The following is a 20,131-nucleotide window of genomic DNA, read 5'->3' as shown; positions in this document are numbered from 1 at the left end:
ATTTCAATTTTTGTTCAAAAACTTAACCAATGATTTAATGGTCTTGAAGACGCAAAGCAGACTGAAAAAGAACAACAAATAAACGCATTATTGTAACATTAACACACAACACATAATTCCAATTAGAAGATATTAGTGTCTTGACTTGTTCAATAGAATGCCCAATGATATTCAAAGACAAAGATGGAGTGTCCTCTTTCGAAGCCAGGTTCTTCATGAGTCACTTTATGCTCTCAACCTCCACTAATGGGATCGTTGTTTTTGTTGTGGTTAAATTTACAGAGTCCATGGACAGCGTGACAACTTGTCCAAATTAGAGAGTACGAATGAGCATTGAGCAGGCTTTGAAATCTCGTGTAGTTTGTCTGTGAACGTGGAAGACCTCTTTTATCCCGTGCTTTGCGATGTTTGATCAACGAGAAGAGGCTGATCGAGACCTTCTTATCAGTGAGAGAGTGTCAATCGCTCACCGAGCCCTCTGATATTTTGATTGATTCCATCCAATAATTCAATAATTGGCGCTTAATGTTTTGGTCCGGGTTGATCGCAACTTACGCGCTCACCTCGATTTGTTTGCTGAAATGGCCGCACTGGATCCACCCTCGCCGTTCCCGAAGACCGTGTTACAAGCACATCAGTCATCGGGGAGGTGCGGGTGAAGGCCCCGAGAATACGCTCCTCACATTTCGTCGAGCCATCGCTTTGGGAACGGACATGTTGGAAATTGATTGTCACCTCACTCAGGACCACATCCCGGTCGTCGTCCATGATGCCAACCTGAAACGGCTCACCGGGGTAGATGCGCTGGTTCGGGATGTCAAGTTCCAGGACCTCCCACCCCTTTTGCCTCGATTGCCGTTGGATTTCGTGCCTGGCCAGGCCTATCACGTCCCCAAAGACATGGAATGCGCCAAATTGATGGCCTTGGAGGATGTGTTTCGGCAGTTTCCTGGTATAGGAGTGAATATAGATATCAAGGTCCATGACGAGAAGCTGGTTCAGGCCGTGTCGGAGATTGTGACACGCTATGACGCCCTGGACACCACAGTCTGGGGCAGTTTTCGCCAAAATACCACTGATCTCTGTCACGCGACCAACCCGGATATTGGGCTGTTCGCCTCGTTTCCACGGGTCTTGAAGATTCTACTTCTCTTCTATTTGGGTCTTTTACCGTTCGTGCCGTTAAAAGAGACCCACTTTGAAATCCCTATGCCTCGTATTTTTGCCACGTCTGTGATTCGAGACCCCCCTCAGGGTGTGATACGATCGGCTTTGGCTCGGACGGCCAATTTCTTACTCATGAGCCCGATTCTCTTCAAGCATCTGGAGAAACGTGGTATTCAAACTTATATCTGGGTCCTTAATAATGAAGAAGAGTTTGAACGAGCTTTCCTTTGCGGAGCCACTGGAATCATGACCGACTATCCATCCAAGCTTAAACTCTTCCAACTCAGCCAAGGAATGGCTTAACTCCGTCCTTTAGCTAATAATCTTCATGCTCCGTTCATCCACAGCCATCTATACACAGCCATCTATCGACTCACTTCATCAGTCATTATGGAATGAATACGATTTCCGAAAGCCTGCTCCAATTGGACACCCTGTTTTTTTTGACGACCATTTGCTTTCGTCAATCGTCGTTTCTCTTTGCCTTACTTATTCATTCATTCACTACCTCGCTAGTTCTGTGCTCTATCTGACCTTAGCAGTACTAGTCGCCGAAGGGTTTTGTCGTACCAGGGATAGAGGATAGACTGGAAGATTGATCTTGATTTCTACACCAATGGTCTTGGTTTGGGATGCACAGTATTTACGCTAATCTGATCGTGAAGGGGCTCCCAGAAGACGTGCAAACACGTTGTCGGTGATGGGTTTGACTTGGCAATCGTGGTCTCTACTCCACGTGTTCTTCTTTATCACGTTCATGGCCAGCGGCTTGTTCATTAATGGCGTTCAGTTTCTCCTCCTTCATACCGTGGGTCACATCTCCATGGATGCATACAGACGGATCAATTTCTACTTGGTCTGGATTCTTTACTCACAGCTACTGTTCTTGGGTACATGGTGGGCCGATTCCAAGATGACCCTCCACGTCAAAGCTGATCAATGGGACGACATTCAGGCCCACATTGGTCACGAGCATGGGTTAATTGTGATGAATCATCACTACGAGATTGATTGGTTGAGTGGTTGGATGGTGGCCGATCATTTTGGCGTGTTGGGCAATGCTCGCGTATTCATCAAATCGACCATGAAGTACATGCCCGTTCTCGGATGGGCCTGGGCCATGAGTGATGTGGGATTTCTGCACCGCGAATGGGAGCGCGACAAAGATGAGATCTCCCGATGCGTTCGGGACATTCAAGAATATCCGGACCCGGCTTGGTTGTTACTGTTTCCAGAAGGCACTCGTAAAACTGACCTCAAGCTCAAGGAAGGTCAAGAGTTTGCCAGATCTCGGAACATGGAACCTTTCCAACAACACCTCGTGCCCAAGACCAAAGGCTTCGTGCAAACCCTGTCAACATTAGATCCTCAAAAAATGCCGTGCATTTATGACGTGACGCTCGCCGTTAAAGGTAATGCTGGTTCACCTCCCACTTTGTCGACTATCCTCAAAGGAAGACGAGTCGAGGCTCATGTTTACGTGGCGAGGATTCCTATCACCCCTGAGATTCAAGCAGATCCCACTACTTTCTTAATGAATCAATTCCGATTCAAGGACGCTATCAAATCTCGGTTCATGGAGGAAGGAAAATTCGTGGATGAGTCTCTTTTCATTGAGACAAAGCGTCATCTCAGAGTTCTCGTAACGTTTGTTCTCTGCAACGTCATGATGTTAGGCGCATGGTTCATGTTGCTTTCCAGTGCTTGGTTCTGGTCATCATGGGCACCGATTGTGGTGGTCGTCATAATTTTCTCAGTCTTGTATTACGTGATGAAGAAAATGATTTCGGCCACTGAAATACGGAAGAAACACGATTGATCTCTGTCCGTGCATAAGACTCGAGCCTTTCAAAAAATGCAATTCCAAAAAATGACCGTAGACATCAAAGATTTGGGCTGTTCGCGTTGTTATTATTTTAACTGAGAAATAAATAATGAACAGCTTCGTTTATAATCAAAACAACAGACCTTTTTTATCACAATGAGAAAGATGCACAGGGGGGGAGGGGTGTGTGTGGCTAATGCAGAGGAATAAAACTATCGCTTGGCCATGAATCGCCTCCTAAGCATGATGGGTAGCAGCGCCACCACGGACACGGCCGTCAGCTGAATTAGTGTGGATGTTTTATACACGTCATTCATGGACTCGATCTCCGTGATAATGGCACCCGCATGGACACAAATATAATTGTAGGGCATCAACCCCACCAGAGCCGTAACGAAAAATATCGGCAAGGGGATCGCCAAGGCCCCACAAGCCATATTAATAGCCCAATTGGGCGACACCGGAAACAATCTCAGAAAAAGTAGGTAATACGCCAAGTTATGCTTCTCTTGAGCCAATCGTTGCTTGAAATTGGAAAATCTCATGGGAAAATATTCTTGAGCCACAGCTGGACCTCCGATCCTGGCCAGGCAATAGCAAATTGAGGCTCCTATGGCAGTCAAGAGGGAGCAAAGAGCAAATCCTCTTGATAATCCGAGCACGGCTCCACCCAAGACGTTCATGAGGACGGAGCCGGGAATGGCAAAGCTTTGCTTGAAAAGGTACGCCGACGCGAAGAGAAGGATCACATACCCAAAGTGATCGTCCCGGAACTCTTGCAACGTGTTCGCTGTGGCTCGAATCTCATCTAAGGTGGAGGGAAATCGGGATATTGTTTCGGCGGGCAGCGGGGAAAAATATACTAATGCGCACAACCAAAGCAGCGAAACGAAGAAAATGGCCAGTAGGAGGCCTAACTTGTGCTTGATAATCATGATTATGCACATGCAATATAATTCAACACTGAACTTTCGAGGTTTTAAAAGTATCGAGGGAAATGTAAGCGAAACAAAAAATACGTAATCACTATAATTACTATTTTGTTATGATACTATCAGCGTGACTGGCGAAGCCAGAAAATTGTTCTACGTCTCTCGATGAAAATGGAAAAATTGGTTTACTCTTGTTGAATTTCATCATCTGGTTTCCAAGCGCATAAACTGCATCCCATTAGATTGTAAGGAAATGCAGTTTTCATGCAAATATTGTCAGCAAATGAGGATTGTTTTTCATTTATCAAACCAAACATCCGCCCATAGACACCCATCTGGCTATAATTTATCTCTCAATGCATGTATAGCTTATCTCATTTATTTTGAGCTATTTGCCATTGGCAAGTTTCGTACATATTTACTACTGATGGGAAAAGGGCAAGTAGCAAGTCATCACAGACACCCAAGTTCTACTTGTTTACAAGCAAAGCTTGGCCAAGTACTAGAACTTGGGCAAGTTTAACACAATCCGAGATCCGCTGCTAACGTAGGGAGCCCAGACGGTTAGCTGAGGAAAACCGCAAAATGATGATTTTTTGCTCATAGCTAAAGTCAGAGTGCCAGAAACAAGCCAGTCATTGAACCAAAGCCACGTTGCTGCGTCACTGTTGGTGCACATTATTGCTTTTCCTGTATAAGCTGACTTAATTTGCCCTGATATAAAACTTCTTGCGTAAGTTTGGCCACACCATTTTCCCCCCAAGTGTCTGTGTACAAACCCAAGTTGGGGCAAGTTTCTACTTGGGCAAGTTAAGCACCGGACTACTTGCCCTGTCGGTGCTTGCTCCACATCAGTAATNTAGGTCCTCTGCAACCCTTGTCTTTGAATAGATTGGTGTTTGGTTTGAAATTGGTACAGCTGAAATTGCGAACAGCTTAGATTGGTAATTTGCACTGCTTGATAGTTTGGGAATTCCCATCAGTACTATCTTCATAAATTTTGATGCTTGTTTAACGTTCGTTCACCTTTCGTGCAAAAGAGATTGAAGATAAGCACACCAAAATGAAGGGTAAAATCAGAAGATTGGATTCCCATAAAACTGAAGTAGTTAGATTGAATGCAGCCTTCGATGTGAAAGCATTGAATAATTATCAATATAAATAACACATATTATTTGTTCGTTAGTCGTCACCATTACACGCATTTCTGAATAGCCGTAATGTTGATAATTTATTATTTGCTACTGCTCTACTACAATTACTGCATTTCCTCATTCTATCGTTAAAAATTCTTTAAAGGTCTTGCGTCTATATTTGCGCAGTATCGGACATCTATAAAAATTGAGGCGTTTTAATCTGATGCATTAAGTTAACTGGAATATGCACCAATGTCAATAAGTATGGAAAAGTGATAAAAAAGTCCACTACATTTGAGTCATGATTGCCACTCAGACATTGTGGAAGTCAGATTTGGCGAATCTGGCACTGTGGGTATTGAACATAGAAATGTAACTTTGAATCAATACGATCGATTATATTTGGGCTGATTATCTAATCTATATAAATCAATATTGAGTCTCATGAGTCAAATTCAATATATGTTTCAACAGCCGCTAAAAGGAAGTGAGTGAGTCATTGAAAATACACAGGTTTCAAGTATAATATTTTTGTTTATTTTCAAGCCTCAACTAACAGTTGACAATATGATCCTAATGAATGAAAAACAATAACCTCTCTCTGCTGGCATTCTGAGAAGTTGATAGACAGTGTTTGTCCTCAAACCAGACATATTCTGGCCTTCGTTCTCATATAGAAACTGTCAGTCCTGTGTGTCAGTGTCTTCACTCAATGGAGAAAGAAAGGGCCAATCATCCATCCGGGTCCGTCCGTTTCAGAGTAACTCCGCGCTCTGTGCCTTTGGCTGTCTGGAAATGTTCGTGTGTTGGTAAACGACGCGTAGCGAGGGATGTTCTCCTGCCTTGCTTGCTAAGCTAGTCCCGACCGGGCGGCCCGTAGGGACGAGGATCGTTCCCGGTGCCCCAAGAACAAACGACTCGAGCGGGTCGAGCACTGATTCTCGCTAGCGATCGACAAGCTCGAGGATTCTGGAGGTGGGCGGATAGAGCTGACTGACTCACCTACCGACTCTCTCTTATCCTCCTCTCTCTCTGTTCCTCACTCGTTCTCCTTTTTAGGTTCGGTTCAGTTTGGTCTGCTCAATATCTCCTCCTCCTCCTCCTTCTGACTGATACCGAGTGGTTCTGGTCTGGATCGGGAAGGGTCGTGCTTTTCGGGAGTTGCTGTGCTTGATCCAGTGGACGGCGGGTGGGCTGGCCATCCAGCCAACAAGCTCCAAACATCGGAAGAACAGGGAGGGAGTGGACTTGGAACACAAGAACACAAAAGCTAAAGCTGCAGGGATAGCAATCCGAAGGACTGGAGAACAACAGAAGGCCTCTAGACAAATCATGGAATAGTAACACAAGTCAGTCTCATCATGTCTCGACGGAGTCTGACTCGTGATATTCACGAGAGCATCCGGCTTTTGCTCGGCAAAAATGTGAAGATCGTGCTCAAGGCTCCCGTGAAACTGGAGCTCAAGGGCGGGGACAAAACTGAGAATCGCATTCTGGTCTTCACCTCCCACCGCCTCTTTGTGATGGCCTCCAAGGTTCCCACCAAGATCGAACATCACTATCACTATCTGGAATTTCGGCAAGTGGAAGTGAAGAGACCCAATGCGGTGGCCTTGGGATTTTTGGGTGATAAGACCTATGTGTTCCGGCCCGCCAGTGATTCCCCTTCAGATTTGGAGGTTATTCTCAGTGCCCTGTTCACGACAGTGAGGAAGATCTTCCCCGGAGTTCCCCTGAGTAATGTCCTCGGCTCCGTCGATCTGAGAGCTGCCACTTCCACTTTACAGGAGCATCTGGTCTGGAAGCCCCCGGACCCTAAATTGACGGGCCCTTGTGGAGGTTTTTCCACTCAATATGCGTGTGTGTGCGACCTGTTTGCCGTTTCATTTCGGGAGGAAGTGGCATGGGACGTAGATACCATTTACTTCTCCCATGATTCGCGGGAAATGTGTCTTCAAGATTTTGAGCATTTGGATCATCGTGATTTGGTTTGCATCTTAGCCGCGTTGGAGCACAACACCTGGTTTACCAAACTGAAGGCAAGCATGAACAGCTCGAAGCTTTCTGCTGACCTGTGTGAGAGGATATTACAAGTTGTGAAGAAGTCACCCAGTTTGCAAGAGCTCTATCTACCAAGCATTGGCGTTCGATGGGAATTCATGGCTAAGCTAAGTCAAGCCATCCAACAGAACCCGAGCTCGGCCTTGGTGTCGCTTGATATTTCTTGCAACTTTCTCGAAGACAAGGGAGTCAATCATTTCAGTAATGTGTTGAGCAAATCTAAGCTGGGATTCCGACACCTCAACCTCAGCTTTTGCTCACTTACCACCAAGAGCTTGTCGCCACTGACTCAGTCGTTGGTCCAAAATATCAAATGCACTTCCACCCTGACCTACCTCAACTTGGCTGGCAACAGTTTCAAAGAAGAATCCCACTCGCTCTGTTCCTTCTTGGCCCAGCCAAATTTGGTAGCCATTCTAGACCTGTCCAATACCGAGATCCCTCTCGACAGTCTCTTTGGCGCTCTCGTCCGGGGATGCACTTCGGCCTTGACACACCTCAATCTAGCCAGAAACCCTTTCAGTTCGAAAAAGGCCAAGGAGATCCCTTCTACCTTCAAACAGTTTTTTGCCACCACTTTATCCTTGCAATATCTCAATCTGTCGCACACAAAGTTCCCTGCCGAGGCATTAAAGAACCTTCTACTAGGCCTGGCTTGTAATCAAGTCACTGCCAATGTGGAACTCAATTTGAGCAATAACGCCCTGGGAGGTGCTGGAGCCGCTGTGATTGAGAGCTGCATAGGAGGTGTCAATTGTGTGACCCGCCTTGATTTGAGCGAGAATAACATCGACACCGAAATGAGTGGGGTCATGCATGGGATTGCTCGAAATCGATCCATTTTGAGTCTAAATGTGTGCCGAAACATGACTGGTGTTAAGCCGAAACATCTTTCTGGAGTGATGGAGAGCATTGTCCAGCTGATCCAGGATGAAGAAACCGTTTTACAAAAGCTGAATTTGTCCGACTGCAAATTAAAATCGGAACTGAATAACGTGATCAATGCCTTAGGTAGCAATCAGTCTTTGCTTCACTTGGACATAGCTGGCAACCTGATGGGGGACGTCGGTGCCCGGCTCTTGGCCAAAGCTCTTCAAATCAACACGCGACTAAAGATTATAAACCTGGATCGGAACGCCATCACGCTCCAGGGGTTCATGGACATCACTTATGCCTTGCAATCAAATTTTGCCCTTCGTCACATTCCATTTCCCACCTACGATCTTCAACCCTTTATTAAAACTCATCCCGAGCGTGTCGATGTTCTTGTGCACCGAATGCAGGAGCTTTTGCATCGCAATTCCAACCCGCACAAGTTTCGGAACACTGCCCAAGCATTCCGGCTGACGCAAGGGTTTCTTTTGAGTTCGACTCAACAAGTCTTGGACCGAGTTGCCGCTCAAACGCAGGATAGTGTTGAAGCCTGCAAGAAAGTGACCTCTGGGCATGGGCTCGATCATAAGTCTCAGATTGCCCATGCCGAGGGTCTCGTGAAGGATGCTGAAAACTCCAAGCACTTGTTGTCCGCTTTGCACGAAGTGAGTGGAGTCGCCAATGGCAAAGAAGTTGATGTCAAGCTGCAACATATAGTCAAGGACCTCCATCAGTTTATGGTATCCCATGTGCAGAAGAACCTAGATTCTATGCTAACATGTGCTGAAACCCAATGCCCCAATGTGTTGGCTTCGTCGGATTCTGCCAAAGAAAAAGCCAATGAAGTGAGGAGAAACTGCCAGAAAAAGTGTGATATTTCTGAGGACTTTGTCTCGAGTCTGATCTTGGATCAACTTGGCCAAGAGATTCACAACAAAGTGAACGAGCTCAATCTTATCATTGCCAACCATATATCTGACAAGGTTATTGACGGTGTCATCGAAGATCTGGGCGCTGTGAGTCGTGGCTTGTCGTTGGACGCTGAGGGGACATTCAAAAAGAAGCGATCCCTCACCCCCGATGTGTTCAAAATCAAAAGCTCTTCCTCCATACTTTCCACTAGTGGCGAAAGTCAGGATCAGGAATCCATGTCCCTTAGCAGTGATGTGATCAGCCAAAAGTCAGAGTCTTCTCCCTTAGCCAAACCTCAGACAAGCAAGAGACAGTCCTTGCACGGGCGAAAGCTTCGACCGAAATCTATTGTTGATGCCCAATCAAAAGATTCCTCAATCTCCGAGAGCATCAACGAGAGTCTAAATGGAACCAATCAAGACGAGTCAATGGATGGTGATAGCGTTCCCGAATTGCCTGCCTCCACTGTCCTCAGTCATCTTGGGAAAGCACGACCACGGAGAACCAAGAGGCACGCCCCAAGTCGTGGAGCCGTTGTTCATAACCAATCCGTCGAAGAAGGAGAAGATATAGCCAAGTTTTATTGCTCCTCCGCCAACAATAGTTTCTCCCCCACATCTACCCCTTGTGACAGCCCACTGCTGGAGGGAGAGCGATTGAAAAACACCGGCGCATCCTCGTTAACATCTCCAGTCACTTCAGTGCCGTCTAAAAAATCTGAATTCGCTTTCAAGTCGACAAGTATTGGAGAGTCGGAAAAGCGAGGAGATAATGACTCCTCAAGGCAGACTAAATCAGACAAGGGACACATTTCCAGTCTGGGGGTTCACAAAGAGCGGGAGAGGAATGTTTCTCCAATTTCTAAAGTGGACAGTCAACTCATTTCTGATATCTTGAAGGAGTCAGCCGAGAAGGCAAAGTCTCCATTATTCTCTCCACTTTCAAGCCTGAAAAATGACTTTCCTCATAAGACAAGTGCGAAAACCTCTACCCCTGAAAGCGAGAGGAACCCTCCCGAAGATGTTCTTAAACGTCATCTCAATCGATCAGGAATGTCAGGGGACGTCATTGCAGAGATGAAGGAGAAGAGATCCTCTCTTATCACCAAAACTAGTCTCGCAAGCCCAGAAGATTTCAGTCTTTCGAAAGACGACGCCTCGGTAGAAGGAGAGAAACCATCTGGACCCTCTTCCCTGTTCGGTCAAGTAAAATTGAGGTACGATACGAAACATAGATGCACATTATTTGAAATTCAAGCTGATAATTTCCGTTCCCCATTTTTCATTAGATCGGCTACATTGACGGGCAATAACAATGCTCCGTCATTGAATAATACTTCCCCAGATGAGGACGATGACAAACACAAAGGTTCTATCATTGGACTCAGGGCGTCCAAGTTTAATGCTCCAGCCCCCTGTGTAGGCCCAGATCCCAACTCTATTCCCAAGCCCAAGCCTCTCCCGAAGCCACGCCCCTGGTCGATTGTGGGCGTGGACAGGAAGTCTGGAGAAATGAAGAGTGTCCTTCCATCTATTTCCTCCGCCATGGAAAAAGAGAAAAGCCTGTCTCCCAAGCCCAGTCCTCAGCCGATCCCGAGCAAACGAAGTTCTGTTCGAGATATGATTAACTCGATGAACAAAGTTGGAGGCCCAAACGATGTTGAACAAGCTTCCCCGGAACCCCTCGCCCGGAAAGGGTCATCTTTGCCGCGAAGTGGAACAAGTGCTGATGAAGATGGAGACGATCGTCGCACTCCAACCAAGGCCAAAAATTCAACCAGTGATGACCCTCGCATATTAAAACTCGACGACGACTTCTCTTATGATGAAGTTATGGATGTGTGAAATCATCAACTATCTACGCCCGTCATCTTTTTAAGTATTAATCTTACGAGCGTTCACTTGAGATATTCTTCCAAAAACTGGATACCAATGCATCCAATAGTAATGAAGAGATTTCTTAATCTCTCAGTACAGTATCAAAGTTTTCTTTGAAGCTATCTTTACTAGCGTTCCTCAAATCTTGAGAGTATCGACTAATCAAAACATTCTAGAACTCCTTCCAGTCAGACTGTTAATACTAACTCTTTTTTCCCAAGATATTCGTCACCAAAATAAACTGCTTCTTAAAATCTATTGATCACTACACTACAAAATAAATGCCTTTCTTTAATTTGAGGCACTTCTGCACAATTTGTTGATAATTGATTCGATTCGACCCAAATCCTGCGCTTCCGTATTCGTTTAATTAGAGTGACCACATTTTGATTAGGATTGCCCAAGACTTTTGTCATTTATAGAAAATAATATCACGCAGTTGGTAAAAAAAATAGAAAGCTCGCCAAGAAGACACAGAAATGAATTTAGTTTCATCTTTTAAATTCAGCGGAGTTACATTCGCCAGAAACTGAAGTCTTTAGGCTTAAACTTTGCGGCCAATTCCCATCTAGAATCCGTCACTCTGTTGCTAATTCAACCGGTTGGTGATTTTTTGGCGCCATTTTTTTCTCTCCCTCCATTCAAGTGCGGTGTAAGCAGTGTAAGTTCACCGACAACCTCAATCTCTTTTAAACTTTTATACCAATCCCCCTACCCAAAATGGCCCGCAGACAACACGGGTCGAATGACGATCCGACCCATCTCATCTCTGCCATACTTCGGACTTTGATTGATCAAATGTTTCCGTGCTCTAAGAAAATTTGCCCACCAAGTCCCACCGATCCTCCTCTTCCTACGAACTTAGAACTAGGATCAAACGAAGTGGAACCAACAAGCCAGCCAAGGTATCGGCCCATCATTTTGAGAAAGACGAACGGATACACTTCCGCTGTTCCACCAGATATTGACGCAAATTCTAAGAGACGCCGCTTCCGTCGCATGGGTGTCAATCCCGGAGCGCACGATTTAATCTTGAAACTTCAGGCGTCGTTGGATCTTGTCACTCAAGAGCGCGATTACTGGCGCGAGCGAGCAAATTCATTAAGAGATGGTCAGCAACACACTGCCCCTCCATCAAAAATCCGGATGTTGAGCGAAAGAGGCGATGTGGTCGACGTGGAGCAATAATATCACGATGTAAGGGTCCGAGACGGATCAGGCCATCCCGAAGAGTTGACCGAACATTTCTTCCTTATTATAACGAGCTAGAAAATTACGAAATTCAGTCATATCCATTCGATAATGTGAACTACTTTGTTTGGCTTCGCCAATCTCTTGGAAGGCAGGAAAACATCGTTCGGCATCTTCCTCGCCTGGAGTTTTCGATGATTCTTCGGTGAACTTAATTTGTATTTTTTGCCAATTCCACGATTTGATCACACTCCATGCGCCTTCACAGTCTGATTTTCGTCCTTCTAAGCAAATGATACCGGGCTTTCCGGGCATACTGAATCCAGTCAGATGGAAATCTCCTCCGAGAGTCAAGAGATCTCGCCGCTTGACTTTACTGTAGATGTGATGGCTGTAGATCCAGTACCGGATCAACGGGTCACCCTCGACTCGGGAGAACAAGTCACTTGAAGCGGTTTCAGAATTGGGAGAAATTGCCTCATTGTTTCCAGGCAAATGGTCCATGAGTTCACCTTGAATCCACGCCACCACATTTCCCAACATTAACTCATTGAATTCCAGCGCGGTCATGAAAATTTGCAAGGCCTGATTGGCCTCGCTCTGGGTGTGGATGATCCATTCGTTGCATCTAAGGTACACTTCGGGCTTTTCGCGGGTTGGATATTCTTTGGGTAAGGTGACACTGGCCTCAACGTGTGTCTCCTGAATATTCAAATTGAGTCGGAAGGCTAACCGACACGGCGGAGCTTGATCCGAGTCACTCGCCATCCAGATCTTAAGATCTGACTCTAAGGCAATATCCTCCAAAATTAGCTCCTTTTCTTGTGGAAACATGGACCGGAGCAGTTCCAACTCTTCTAATTGAAGTTCTACGTTCTCCTTCCATTCATCAAACATGACTTCCTCCATTGGTCGAGACCATTCAATCTCCACCGTTCGGTATCACTCAAAATCACATGTATTTTTGGGGCCTAGCACTGTAGCACATTGAGCCAAAGAGGCACACTTTATTTACTCACACGAACAGCTGGGTCTGCTGCGGTACCGTTAGTAACTTTTCAACTTCATACATAACCGCAACAAGCACATTGTAATCGAATCTTGGGAAGTTGAGCTGGACTTTCTTCTCGAGTTATGAGGAAAAGGCTCATAACCAGGCTCTTCAACTTTCTTCCGGTTAACTTAAAATGATCACTCGGATAAACTATAGGAGGTGTCAAGGTCTTAGTCACCCTGACCCATTTGAACTTTATGCAGATATGGTTGATTAAATTAGATGAACCGTTGCAAATGTGATTCGATCCCAATGGGATGTCCAGCCGATGATAGCGACTTATCATAGGTGGAACATACCATGCTTCCAGTCTGATTACTTTTCTTGAACCTCCAAACATTAAGACCAATGGAGGGCATTTTCGTGAATGTTTTCCACATCTACCTATGTGTCAGTAATCGATGCTTTTGGCGATTCGTTTAATCAACAACATTAAGGAGACGACAGTTCAAACTTGCGAAAATTTAAGCTAGTTCCGGTGTCTCTGTCTAATTGTAACGCGTTCATCCCGGGTTTGGAGAGTGTTCTATCTCAGGGCGTGTAAGCACAACATCCTGAATACAATGGGTGGTCGAGGACGAGGCCGCGGCGCTCGGAATCGCGCTCGAGGCCGACCTCCACTTCCCCATGCCGCCCATGCCGCTCGTCGAGAACCACTCGAAGAGGATGCGGACGAGGCTGCCTTGGCAGAAGCCATTCGTCTGAGTCTGGCCGAGACTGAGAGTGATCCGGAGGAGGAGGACTTGAGGCAGGCCATCCAAGCCAGCCTTCGTTCGGCGGGATTGCGGCCTGAAGATGCTCACCATCTCAATCCGCTCTTGGATCATCTTCATCCAGATCAATCAGCCATTGACAAGGAACCCGATCACGAGGTTGTGGATGCGAATGACGATGAGCCTTCTTCTTCGACGTCTTCAGTGGTGAAAAAATCGCATGGGGTGCGATCGACTCGATCCAGCCGATATCGCGCACAGGCGGAATCCGCGGCGAAGAAGAATCCCAGTCCGCCCTCACCCAATGGATCGAATTCGGCCTTGGAAATAGACCTGAATGAAGAAGAAGATGAGGAAATGGAGGGTCCCTCTTCCACTCAAACAATGGAGTCTCGCTCCAAATTGGAGATTCAAATCGTCACGGCCGCTCAAGGCGGTCGGGGGAAGAATCCAGTTTTTGGACGCGTGGAAACGTACATCCGGAATGCTTTTGACAACGCGGAACTGCCGTCACCCACCATCAAGAAGATGGAAATCCTCATGAGTAATGCTAATCTTGAGCGCGACTTTCATACTTGCCAACAGAACCTGAATCCCTCGGAAAATGTCCCATCCTTGCTCTTCCATGCCGCTGAGCAAGCCAAATTGGGCTCGGAATTCGTTCTCAAACATAACTTGTCCTGCACTCACTCGACAGGACGAAAACCCTACGGACCGGGGTTGTACTTTACAGCCTTACCTTCAATTCAAGACGTGTCCGAGTTTGCAGTTCTCGTGTGCCAGGTCCTTAAGGGGAAAGAGTTCTTGGACGACACGAGTGCTCCCATTCCCAATGAGTTTCACTCTAAATCCGTGGACCATGGCGGAAATTTGTCGGAAGATCAAGGTGCCGTACCCACGATTGGACCCAAGATGATACACGTCATCCCAGACTCAAACCAAATCTGCCCTCTGGCTATTGTTCATTGTTCGTTGTAAGAGGTGATTTTGTAACGTCCCTTCAATGTGTTGTCACTGAAATTTGCTTGTTTCTAGTTCCAAGAAAGCCTTGCAAGGCTGGGGAGGCCGAGAGTTGAGACACAAATTAAATTGGTTCCCCAAAGAGGCATACAGTTATGACTTTGCCGGCCAACTCCACGCGATTACCCATGATGTAAGCCAGACTGCTCAAGTCTCTGACAATGGCGGTAGCACCAACACGATTTTGAACGATGACCAAGTGGCCAAACAACTCCGTGAGATGTTTGAGCCCTCGCTTCAGCTTCACGAGAACGGCAAATACTTAAAGGTTGGTTTATATTGGAGCTGGCATAATAGTTTATTTTGATAGGTTCACAAACTTTCGGTTTGTCTCCTCAGGCATGTCAGGCCATCAAAACCAAGCTTTATCCACATCAAATGTTTGCTCTAGCATGGATGGCACATCGGGAAAACAATAAAATGGACGGAGTTCGAGGGGGTATTCTGGCCGATGACATGGGCCTCGGAAAAACGTTGAGTATTTTGGCACTGATTTTGGGAAACTTCCACGACTCGAGACCCATGGCCAGGCCACAACCAGGATTTACCCGCGTCTTAAACAAAGAAGTTCAGAGATACCTACCGCCAAAGCTCAAAGCGAGAGGCCCTGATCAAAACGAGTGTTTCAAGAAGGCCTTGAAGGAGGTGGGACGTAAGTGCGCGTCAGTGTCCAATTCGGCAAATTTGGATCTGAGCAAGATGATGGGTGTGATGGCTCGTGAGAGTAAAGATCGTTTCCAAAAAGTGAAATCTTCCAAAAAAGCCCAACCAGAGGTCTTCTTTGTGAAATCTTTAAATGACGAGCTCGAGGAATTGGACGAAAGTCTCATTGACCAAGACGATTCTGATGACGAATTCGACTCAATGATTATGAGCGGAAGTAAAAGTCTGTCTGAGAAACTTGGGTTCAATTCTGAAAAAGTACCAGCCACCAAATCGAGCTCTGTTGTATTATCTCATTTCCACGATGGACTCAGTGATGACGAGGAATATCAAAACATGAGTGAACAAGAACGGAACAACCTTCTTCGGCCGTCTCTAAATCTGGATGGAGCCCACGAGCTCTCTACCTCAGAGAGTGAACCAGACCTGCCCGAATCCACCTCAGATGGAGTCATCGAAAAAAGAAAGAGAAATAAACGGTCCCAGTCCAAATTTCAGCCCCCTTCTAAATCAAAGAAGATCTACGATGACATTCTCGAGCTACCTGATATCAACACTCCATCTTTGGAGCCTGAGCCTTCCAAACCCACAAAGGAGAGTTTCTCTCCATCCCAACTACCTGATCAAACCGTTCCAAGTTTGACTGATGAGGAAAAGAAACGTTTGGTCATTCCTCGTCGAGACCCTGCCATTTGTGGGACACGAAGACGAGCCACCCTCCTCGTCACACCCTCATCGTTAATCTCCCACTGGATCGAACAAATCGAGACTCATGTCGACAAAAGGTAGGCTTTCTAGGGGTGAAATCGAAACCGGCCTGACAGTTAGTTTGACAACGTGTTTTTTTTTCTTTTAATTCAGGGTGGAATTAAAAGTGTTTGTTCATCACGGACTTTCGAAGGCTCTAATTGGCAACGAGCTTGAAGATCAGGACGTGGTGATTACCACATACGGAACTCTAATGTCAGAATACAACACCAGCTCTAGTGCACCCTTGCTCAAATGTCGATGGCTCCGAGTTTGTTTGGACGAAGGACACCAAATCAAGAACTATCGCGCCAAAACTTCCAAAGCAGCCTTGGAACTCGACACCCAGAGAAAATGGATCATTTCTGGTAAATGTTCAGAATATGTTCTTCTACTAGTTAGGTTACATACAGGTCCTTTTCTTCTCATTTTAGGAACGCCAATCCAAAATAATCTCTCTGAATTGTGGTCGTTGCTCTCTTGGCTAGAGTTAGAGCCATACGCCACCTCAAGATCCTTGTTTAAGCAACAGATTGAAACCCCTGTCAAGCAAGGCCATCCCCACGCCATTCAGGTGAGAAGCAGTCCTACTGTACTCTCTTTTTATCTTGCATAGGTTTATGTGGAGAGTAGAAACAATTGTTTTCAAGAAGGGAACTTTAGGCTGAAGGTATTGTGGTGAAGATCTTCCAAGATGACTCGTTGTCATGATGGTGAAAACGGGTGCTCATGGAACTAAGACCGTACCTTCAGTTGTCATGGAGCAATTGCATGATCGAAAAGACTCGAAATCCGTCCCTAAGCGCGGCTCAGATAAGATCAATCCTGTTGTAATATAAAGTCTTCACCTAGCGTTTGCAAACCGTTGTGCGGGCAATTTGTCTACGAAGGACGAAAAACGATCAAATCAATGGCAAGCCTTTGGTGAACTTGCCCAACAAAACCGTGGAAGTTCAAATGGTGGACTTCAAGAAAGAGGAGAAGATCGTTTACGATGCTTACTTAAGCCATGGCCGAGAGATTATCGCAAGGTGAGTGACGAGCAGCGTGTAATAACAGTAACATTGCTTAAATCGCTTACCACGTGAAATGTCTGGCCGTTACAGATACATGAGACGAGGAACTTTGCTCAAAAATTATGCTCATGTGTTCGCCGTGATGATGCGATTGCGGCAACTGGCCTGTCATCGGGACTTACTCCCCGTTGACTGGAAGGATATTAATTTGAACGAGCTGGACGAATTGGCCAAAAAAGATCTGAGCCCCCCTGAAGCCATGAATCCAGAGCAAGCAGAGCACGCCAAAAGATTGGCCGAGCAATTACGTGACATGATCCGCAACGGTATCTCGGATGAGTGCGCTATTTGCTTGGGCGACTTTGACCACCCGGTGATCACGCCATGTGGACACATCTATTGTAAACCATGCATAACCACTCACATTGAAGCATTGCGCCCTCCAGCATTGTGTCCGTTATGTCGTGGGGATATCTTGGCCAGCCAGCTTCTCGAGGCTGCGCCCAATGATGAAGACGATAGTTTGGATGACAAAGATCTCGAGGATTTCGAGGACATCGTGGTCGAGGAGTCTTCCTCCAAAATCAATGCTCTGATCAAGCAAATGGAACTTGATCGAAGTGCCGCCAAACCAGGCAAAGTCATCATTGTCAGCCAATTCACCAGTTTATTGTCTATCGTCCAGGTAAGTCGGCATCAAAAATAAAAATGCTCATAGGCACAGAAAGGCGCACACTTATCCAAACATGACCAAATATGACAAAAATGAAAATCACCTTTTAGCCAATTTTGACCGACCGCAACTTTTCATGGATTCGTCTGGATGGGTCTATGAATTCCAAACAACGATCTGCCGTGGTTGCCGAATTTCAAGATAAATCTCAAGATACCGCGGAAGTGTTGTTACTCTCGTTAAGAGCAGGTAGCCTACCAGCAACTTGTTCTTCGCTCAAACCGCAATATATTTACCACTCTTTTTTAGGCGGTGTGGGCTTAAATTTGACTGCCGCCACTCGTTTGTTTCTCTTAGATCCGGCTTGGAACCCGTCCACAGGTATGATCTTAATTTCTCTTTAAATTATGAATATTGTTTCTCACAAAAAACTATTATCATATGATCGATAGAAGAGCAATGTTTTGATCGTATCCATCGCTTGGGACAAAAATTGGACGTGAAGATCATCAAGTTTATCATGAAGGACAGGTTCGTGCTCATATTTGCAGTATTGCATTTATTTACGTCTCTTGCCTTCGTTACAAGGTTATGCGGTATTTTTAGTATCGAGGAAAGAATGATGGCCATTCAGGAAAAGAAACGAGACCTCATTTCCGGCGCTTTCCGTCAAAACGAAGCCGAACGGCGACAACAACGAATTCAGGACATCAGAGACGTGTTTGGACTCTAAATGAATTACCCAAACCCAAAAATGCTTAAGAAGATTTACAATCCCACTCAAATCCTCTTTTTAAGCATGGAATTATAATACAAAGTGTCATACATCAAGAAAAATAAAAATTTGCCTTGTTACAGAAGTTTAGCATGTCGGTGATTTTTTCTCTGAAATCTTCTTCAAACTCGTGGATCCGAGTCGACATTAGGATCTTGATCACCAACACCCTGAAAAAAATCAGCGTGGTTGAAAGTTGAAAAAAACGGGTTCCATTTTAAACATGCCAAAATTTGAAGTCTTACTTCATTTGCTGGCCCCGTCTTTGTTCGGCATGGAGTTGCTTTTCCAGAGTTTTAATCTCATCTTTTAAGGCCTCATCGAGCTCTTGTTCTGATTCTGCACCTCCTCGATTCGGATCGGCTTGACTGCAGGCCTCCTCATAAAGACGTGAAAATTCGTGGCCGAGTTGGATTTCGGCCTTTTGAGCATCAAGCTCAGTTAGAATTTTTCGATCCTCCAAGTTGTTCACTTCATCAATGAGATTCTGGAGACGTATCATCAATTTGACCACTTCCTGATGATCGGTTGAGTCGGGCTTAATGATAATCTTGGCCAAGGCATTGGACTCCTGCACGAGCTTCAACCCACGACTCAATCCCTCGAACTTAATTCGGGTGGCTCTCCGCTCTTTGCCCACCGAGATCATATGCTCCTCTTGCGTACCCAAGTCTAAATCCGTCCATGTGATGTTGTGCCCGCCCCCGCCGGGTTTGCCTCGATCACGAACCGTAATCGGTTCATGAACCGTATCTGTTAAAACATTATATGGGTCACTTAGATTTATTCTCCTACGTTGATTTTCATTGATTAATGGGCACTCCATTATCTTACGTTCATGATAAATGAATAAAGAATTGAAGTGCTCATTTTATTGTTTAAAATCAGCTAGTCGATGGAGAATAACGTCTACGCTTTAGGTCCAGAATGCGACAACTAGAACGAATAGATCAAACAGTATGCAGCATCCAATAAGACGAACAACTAACTACCTCTGAGAGCTCGTAAGACCACCTCCTTGGCTTGGTTCTCCCGTTGGACGACCTCGATCCGGGTTTGGATCTTTCGAGCCAGCTCTCCAATGTCGAGAATGCCGGCCGGAAGTGCGCAGTCTTCCTTACTGGCCATCTTAGAATTACTAACTATATCAGCACGGAGCAATTCACTGGCTTTTGACAATTCAAGTTCGAAATGTTGGCTTGTTATTGTTTTCAGCTAGGTTAGGACATGGTTAGGTTAGGATGGCTTGACTTTATACGCTGTCTATTTTGAAGATTTTGAACCTTTCAGCGCCTTCAGGCAATCAAACTCAGGGTGACGAGTTCCATTTAGTAGCCCTGGTTTTTTGACTTCGTTTTAGATACCTGTTGCGTATTTGTCAAAGTTGGAAATTGGTATTTTCTTTGAAGAAAGACTGTTCGGACTCTAATTTGCATCCCACGTGGCGTGAGAGAAAGGAAAGAAGGGTTATCTTCCGCAACTGAATCGGAAATTGA

General features: G+C 45.6%; 7 protein-coding genes across 8 annotated transcripts; 4 read left to right on the top strand and 3 right to left on the bottom strand.

Moving 5' to 3' along the window:
- The first annotated feature begins 224 nt into the window (after positions 1–224).
- LOC131893029 (lysophospholipase D GDPD1-like) lies at positions 225–1,592 on the top strand. The gene has a single exon (XM_059242943.1). The coding sequence runs from the start codon at positions 526–528 to the stop codon at positions 1,468–1,470; it is 945 nt and encodes a 314-aa protein (XP_059098926.1). The 5' UTR covers positions 225–525; the 3' UTR covers positions 1,471–1,592.
- A 13-nt stretch (positions 1,593–1,605) lies between these two features.
- On the top strand, positions 1,606–3,057 carry LOC131893028 (1-acyl-sn-glycerol-3-phosphate acyltransferase gamma-like). Its single transcript, XM_059242942.1, has one exon. It carries the CDS (start codon positions 1,868–1,870, stop codon positions 2,984–2,986), a length of 1,119 nt encoding a protein of 372 aa, XP_059098925.1. The 5' UTR covers positions 1,606–1,867; the 3' UTR covers positions 2,987–3,057.
- Positions 3,058–4,051, bottom strand: LOC131893030 (transmembrane protein 41A-B-like). Its single transcript, XM_059242944.1, has one exon. The coding sequence runs from the start codon at positions 3,937–3,939 to the stop codon at positions 3,205–3,207; it is 735 nt and encodes a 244-aa protein (XP_059098927.1). The 5' UTR covers positions 3,940–4,051; the 3' UTR covers positions 3,058–3,204.
- A 2,371-nt stretch (positions 4,052–6,422) lies between these two features.
- Positions 6,423–11,098, top strand: LOC131877157 (F-actin-uncapping protein LRRC16A-like; the record flags this gene model as incomplete). Its single annotated transcript, XM_059222758.1, is given in 2 exon segments — positions 6,423–10,122; positions 10,195–11,098. Coding segments are annotated over 2 exon segments (4,256 nt in total), but the record flags the coding sequence as incomplete, so codon positions are not given.
- Positions 11,099–11,981: 883 nt separating this feature from the next.
- On the bottom strand, positions 11,982–13,000 carry LOC131877159 (RWD domain-containing protein 2A-like). The gene has a single exon (XM_059222761.1). It carries the CDS (start codon positions 12,881–12,883, stop codon positions 11,999–12,001), a length of 885 nt encoding a protein of 294 aa, XP_059078744.1. The 5' UTR covers positions 12,884–13,000; the 3' UTR covers positions 11,982–11,998.
- A 443-nt stretch (positions 13,001–13,443) lies between these two features.
- Positions 13,444–18,607, top strand: LOC131877158 (helicase-like transcription factor). 2 transcript variants are annotated; one of them, XM_059222759.1, is made up of 11 exons: positions 13,444–14,715; positions 14,777–15,029; positions 15,101–16,209; positions 16,286–16,539; positions 16,606–16,745; positions 17,024–17,202; positions 17,278–17,872; positions 17,971–18,109; positions 18,170–18,241; positions 18,313–18,391; positions 18,449–18,593. In XM_059222759.1, the coding sequence occupies exons 1-11, from the start codon at positions 13,592–13,594 to the stop codon at positions 18,591–18,593; spliced, it is 4,089 nt and encodes a 1,362-aa protein (XP_059078742.1). In that variant the 5' UTR covers positions 13,444–13,591. The 2 variants fall into 2 exon arrangements, with proteins under 2 accessions (XP_059078742.1, XP_059078743.1); XM_059222760.1 differs by having other exon boundaries at positions 13,446–14,715; positions 18,467–18,607.
- Positions 18,400–19,931, bottom strand: LOC131877160 (uncharacterized). Its single transcript, XM_059222762.1, has 3 exons — positions 19,628–19,931; positions 18,881–19,388; positions 18,400–18,805 (listed from the first exon to the last, which is right to left on the bottom strand). Exons 1-3 carry the CDS (start codon positions 19,761–19,763, stop codon positions 18,688–18,690), a joined length of 762 nt encoding a protein of 253 aa, XP_059078745.1. The 5' UTR covers positions 19,764–19,931; the 3' UTR covers positions 18,400–18,687.
- Positions 19,932–20,131: the final 200 nt, after the last annotated feature.

This window comes from Tigriopus californicus, chromosome 2 (assembly GCF_007210705.1).
Source record: "Tigriopus californicus strain San Diego chromosome 2, Tcal_SD_v2.1, whole genome shotgun sequence".
Lineage (NCBI taxonomy): Eukaryota > Metazoa > Arthropoda > Copepoda > Harpacticoida > Harpacticidae > Tigriopus > Tigriopus californicus.
The sequence above is the reverse complement of the archived record's forward strand: the minus strand, read 5'-3'. Positions and strand labels throughout refer to the sequence as shown.